This window comes from Ceratotherium simum, chromosome 5 (assembly GCF_057802395.1).
Source record: "Ceratotherium simum simum isolate JZ-2026a chromosome 5, ASM5780239v1, whole genome shotgun sequence".
NCBI lineage: Eukaryota > Metazoa > Chordata > Mammalia > Perissodactyla > Rhinocerotidae > Ceratotherium > Ceratotherium simum.
In genome coordinates this window covers 43301158-43307548 of record NC_141904.1, presented here as the reverse complement: position 1 = coordinate 43307548, position 6391 = coordinate 43301158, and the positions used below count along the sequence as shown (strand labels likewise).

The window sequence follows — 6391 nt, the reverse complement described above, 5'->3', positions numbered from 1 at the left end:
CCAGCAATGTGTACACTGAATTACTTATTTTTCTACACATACCACATACCTTATGTCCTCTATTCCACATTATGTATTTTTCATATAATATTATGTTGATATTTTTGTTATATTATGAGTTTCCTGAAGACAGGAATCCTGTCTTTTCATCTGTATATCTCAAATAACAATAAAAAATTAAGCCAACAAACAAGATATACTTCTCTTGGAAGGAAAACAAAATTTGAACAGGTTGCATAAATGGTTAAAATATATTTATTCCTCATTAGTCATCAAGTAAATGCAAATTAAAAACCACAATGAGGTATCATTTCATGCCCATTAGAACGGAAAATCAAAAAGACTGGCAACGCAAAATGTTGTCAAGTAAGTGGAACTCGCATACGCTGCTCGTGGGAGTGTGAAAATACACAACCGCATGAAAAACAGTTTGGCAATTTCTTCAAATTTAAATGTAAACCTACCATACGATCCAGTCATTCCACTTACAGATATGTACCCAAGAGAAATAAAAACATATGCCCAATGAATTAGTTATCTATCGCTGGGTAACGTTACCACAAACTTAGCAGTTTAAACAGCACATATTTATCGTCTCACGGTTTCTGTGAGTCAGGAGTCTGGACACAGCTTAGCTGGGTCCTCTGATTCAGCATCTCTCACAAGACTGCCATCAAGGCCAGGGCTGGGGTCTCATCTGAGGCTTGACAGGGAAGGAACCACTTCACAGCTCACACGGTTGTTGGCAGGATTCGCTTCGTTGCAGGCCCTCGACTGAGGGCCTCAATTTCTTGCTGGCTATTGGCCAGAAGCTGCCGTCAGTTCCTTGCCATGTGAGCCTCTCCATAGGGCAGCTTACGTCATCAAAGCCAGCAAGACAGCCAATAAGTCCCCTAGCAAGATGGAAGATACAATCTTATGTAACATAATCACAGAAGTGACATCCCCTCACCTTTGCCAGATTCTGTTGGTTAGAAGCAAGTCACAGGTCCTGCCATACTCAAGGGGAGGAGATGATGCAAGGGCATGAACACCAGGAGGCAGGATTGTTGGGAGCCATCCTAGAGCCTTCTGCTACACTCATGCAGACTCATACACGAATGTTTGTAGCAGCTATATTCAAAGTAGTCCAAAACTGGAAACAACCCAAATGCCCATCAACAGGTGAATGGACAAACCAATTGTGTGATATACAATGGAATACTATTCAGCTACAAAAGGGAATGGATTATAAATACACACAATAACGTGAATGGATCTCACAGACTTGATGATAAGTGTAAAAACAGAAAAAGCCAGACACAAAAGCACTCGTATTGTATTCATACAATGTTCAAGAACAGGCAAAACTAATCTACGGTGACAGAAATCAGAAGAGTGGCTGCCTCTAGGTGGTGGGTATTGACTGGAAGAGGACATGAGGGAACATTCTGGGGTGATGGAAATGTTCCAAAACTTTTTTTGATGGTGGTACATGGGTGTATACAATTGTCAAAACTCACCAAATGATTAGCATATGTGCATTACATTGTATGCTAATTATGTTTCAATAAGAACTAGGCTTAGTCTCTTGCCATCATAATAATTATTTTTTTAGCTTGAAGAATAAGAATTCTTCAAGCTAAAAAACTAGAACAATTCTAATATTTAAATTTTTCCTTCTATTGAGAGGAGAAAATGATACAATACATAATAGCAAAGGAAAAAAATGTTAGGAGAACAGAAACTCACAAAGATATTTTGCGATATAATCTATAGACCTTTTTGAATATTATTGAAAGATAATAGCCAAAGGGGAAGGCTCTGCTCAAAGATGGCCCTAAAAGTGTGTGGCTTTTTATTATTATTACTATTACTATTATGAAATACAGAGCACAAATAGCATTTCAAATTGGTATGGGCTTTTGCACCCAAAGCAAAACATTATTTAAGGCAGCATAAGAAAGACATCCTAAGCTCATCTTCCTGCTACAGAAAAAGACAGCATTTGGTGGGGGCTGGAAAGAGTCCAATCGCTGAACGGCCCAACCGCAGTGCAGAACTGCAGCCCAGCTTGAAGGGCCAGATGCGAAGGGAGACCAAAATGAAAGCTATCAACAGAATAAAAGAACACACAGGCAGGAAAACAGCAGGAGGGCTGCAGACATAGAGGCAAGCACAGGGAAGTATACCAAGAACACGAAATGTGCTGTTACTGATTTGCATGTTGGATTGGGCCAACACACACCATTTTTGGAATAGAAAATTTAAATTGAAAGAATTTTTCTTTTAATGAACAAGAAAAGACAGTATGCAGGCAGATTCACGATAACCTGGGAATGAGACCAACCTCTTCTAGTCAAAATTAAATCCCAACAAAAAAGAGGAGGTGGGTATGTGAATAGAGACTCATTTTAAACAAAGAGAAGAAAAGGTGTTTTGGGTTGAGAGATATTGTGTGTCCTAAGGCAGGCTAGTTGAATTTTTAAGCATAATAAACACACTTAAGGGGAATAAATGCTTCTTATGGTGTATGGTTCAGTGGCTGGAAATCCAAGAATAAAAGGCAGAAGGAATAGAAAACAGGGTATTTTGCCATCTAAGGTCATTGACATTGTCATTCATTTATTCCATATACACTTAGCAAGCCCCAAGCCCCAGTGTTTGAGACCCAACCTGGACCACAGGATGACATTATCCTCCCCCTGCCCTCCTTCTTGTGCCTTTCTCTTCCCCAATACTCCGCTTAGGGTTCATAAATACTTTCCTTCCACTGCACACCCCTCTGCCATGCGCAAGCCCCCAATCCCTTGTGTTCCTGACCCAGCCTGGACCACAACCCCCAACATCCCCACCAGACAGAGGATCAGAATTATATCAGAGCATGTGTGCTGATTTCTTTTAGACAATCTTTCTTTTAGATAATCTTTTAGATTATCTTTTAGAGTTACCTACTGAAATATTTATGAGTGGAATGATATGATGTCTGGAATTTGCTTCAAAATAATATTGGGGAATATTACACAGCAATTAAAGAAAACAAATTACCACTACATGGATGAATCTCACAGTCAATATTGAGTCAAGAAACTAGACCCCAAAAGAGTACATAACAAACTAGAAGAGTATGATCCCCTTTATATGAGGACCAAAAGCAGGCAAAACCAAGCTTTTGAGATACGTTAGAATAGTGGATACCTAGCAGGGAAAGATGCTGATGGAAATCAGAATACCTGCCTCTGGGTGGTGGGTATTGACAGGAAGGGAGCAGGAGGGAAACTTCTGGAATGACTGAAACGTTCTTTATCTTATTTTGGTGATGGTACATGGTATATAGTCATCAAAACTCATCAAATGCTCAAGATATGTGCATTTCTTTATATATTAATTACATTTCAATAAAAACTAGGTTTAGTCTCTTGCCATCATAGTAATTATTTTTTTAGCTTGAAGAACACTTATTCTGGTCATCAGTTTTCTTTATGACTAATGCTATGAAGACTATCATACATAAATCTTCGTGCAAGCTCATAAGCATTAATTCTCCTTGCCAGGGAAGAAATGTATGAAAATAACGGTACTGTTATTTAGCTGTAAGAATAATTCCATCCTGGAGCCACAGATACTTAGAAAATCCCAGCAGGACTTGTCACAGACAAATCACCCAATTTGGGATCTTCTTTCTGAATGACCATTTTTTAGTATGATGTATGTCAAGGAGCCATGCCACACAGGACCAATGAATATAAAGCAAATGTTCTCATTTGAGAGGAGTAAATGCACCATATGCAGTGAGCTGGAGAAAGCCCAAACCCAGCTGTCCCAGTGAAGCCAGGGACCTCTCTGCCTTCTACTGCCAGGCATTGGAGGGGCACCGGGGTGGGTGTGACCAGCACACTGCCCTTACAAGTCTAAGGATTCTTCATGAAGAAGTGAAGCTTCTCCCTAAGACAGACCTCATGGACCGGCCCCATGGCTTAGTGGTTAATTGCGTGCACTCTGCTGCTGGCGGCCCAGGTTCGGATCCCGGGCGCACACCAACACACTGCTTGTCTGGCCATGCCGAGGCCGCGTCCCACATGCAGCAACTAGAAGGATATGCAACTATGACATACAACTATCTACTGGGGCTTTGGGGGAAAAATAAATACATAAAATTATTAAAAAAAAAAAAAGACCTCAGCCTTGGAAACTAAGTACATGTCAAAAATAAACATTCAGTAACTCTACAGAGGGATGAAGGGTCTTCCTGGTCCTAAGAATAACGGTGAGTCATCTAGACAGTCATCCTCGTCAAGTGTACCTGCCTCTGGTGAGCAGGACAATCACGACCTGAGGACTTAGAGGATCCAGTCTCAGCCTGAATTTATTCTTTCTTTCCCTGGTGTTGTTTATAGCTCTGTTTAAAAATATCTGGCAGCTTTCACCTGATTGGTTTGTTTATCAGCCTACTGAATAAACAGTCTGGAATTTGCTGGCATCTTGCAGCCATTTCATCTGCCAAGGATAATTTAGTAGAAGTACAAAACTTGATTCAGGTTCTGTATTATGCTCCACCGATCATACAGAGAGATACATATTATCTATATTTTAAAATTAGGGTGATGATTCAGGCAAGAATAGGTGAGAGTTTGATAAGGAACAGGATATTTAAATAAACCCAAAATATCTCCCACAACAGTACTTATTAACTACAACGGTAAAAATAGTAACTTAACAGTGGAAAAACCTGATGGACACCTTAACCAAATGATCAACATTCATATCATCAATAATGAAATCAACCCACAATGCATGCCTCATGATAAGATGCACCTAGAAGGACACGATATCACTTCTGGGATATTCTGGCCAAAATGCATAATCTGAATCTAACAAGAAGAAAATGTCAGACAAACTGAAGTTAGACAATGTCAAAGTCATGAAAGACAAAGAAAGGATGAGAAAGTGTTCCAAATTAAAGGACCCTAGAAAGACATGAAAACTAAATACAATGTATGATCCTAGATTAGAAATAAAAGTAGCTATAAACAATATTAATTGGATAATTGGTCAAATTGCTATGTAGACTATAAATTAGAAAATAGTATTGGATCAATGTTAAATTTCCTGAATTTGATAACTGTGCTGAGGTTACATAAGAAAATGTTCTTATTCTTTGATATACCCACGGAAGTATTTAGGGATGAAGGGACATGATGTCTGCAACTTACTCTCAAATGGGTCAGAAAAAAAAAAGTGTGTGTACATATGGATGTGTGTGTACATATGGATGTGTGTGTGTGTATATATGTACTCACACATCGAGAGAGAGAGAGGAACCAAATATGGAAACTGTTAACAATTGGTGCATCTGTGAAACTTTTTTCCAATAAGGTGAAAATGAGGGTGGAGACATAACCAGGGCTCAGTCCCCTCACTGGATACTAGCATCCCAGTTGACCCCAATAGGAACAAATTGAGCTATTTTGGGGGTGTATATGTTTCCAGCTAGATGAACTGAAATAACTCAAATCATCTTTGTGTTTTCCCTTTTTTTCCATGACTAATGCTGTGCTCTCTCACATGACAATACCACGTTTTCTTGGAAATGTCACTTGTTTAAAATCTAAGGCACACGTAAAATAGTGATAAACAATGCCTAATTTTGTCCCCCTCCCCACTAACAAGGAAAGACTAAACTTGCTGCTTCTCACATTGTTCGCTTCCCTTTTGCTAATGACAAACATTTATCTACCAATACACATTTGCTTAATGTTTTAAGATCATTTTTGCTGCATGTCCTTAAAGTAATCCTATGATTATGAGAGTAGTTTCTTCAATTTATAAATAAACTAGGATTTGTAGATATTATTTGTCTATATTTTAATATGTACTGAGACCTGTTTTACAATTTATAGCTCATGAATCACTACATATTTACTGCTCAGCCTTCTGGTGACATTAAGCTACAGCTTGAATTATGATGAAGGCAATAACTATTTATATAAAGATACTTTAGTAATTTATTGATTCAAAAAGCACTTATTGGGGCCGGCCCGAGTGGCATAGCGGTTAAGAGCATGCGCTCCGCTGCTGGCAGCCCGGGTTGGGATCCCAGGCGCGCACCAATGCACCGCTTGTCAGGCCATGCTGTGGCGGCATCCCATGTAAAGTAGAGGAAGATGGGCATGGATGTTAGCCCAGGGCCAGTCTTCCTCAGCAAAAAGAGGAAGATTGGCATGGATGTTAGCTCAGAGCTGATCTTCCTCACAAAAAAAAAAAGTACTTATTGAAAGCCTTCTACAAGGCAAGCACTCTGTCAGTTATTTGGAATCAGACAGCTATATGAATTAGATATGTCAGCCAATCATAGATTACTTACTCTTTTCTTATACTGAAAAAAAAGAACTATGATGGCTACAAGTTCAAA

General features: G+C 39.2%; 1 protein-coding gene across 2 annotated transcripts in view; it reads right to left on the bottom strand.

The window, feature by feature from the left end:
- Positions 1 to 216: 216 nt before the first annotated feature.
- The window catches only part of ZNF621 (zinc finger protein 621), a 33459-nt gene continuing 27284 nt past the window's right edge, over positions 217 to 6391 (bottom strand). Inside the window, exon 6 of one of the 2 annotated variants that reach the window (XM_087430776.1) lies at positions 217 to 893. Coding sequence is in view for 1 of the 2 variants with exons in the window: in XM_087430778.1 (XP_087286904.1) it covers positions 856 to 893 (38 nt within the window). In the remaining variant the exon portion in view is untranslated. The remainder of the gene's footprint in view (positions 894 to 6391) is intronic. The other variant, XM_087430778.1, reaches the window with a different exon arrangement.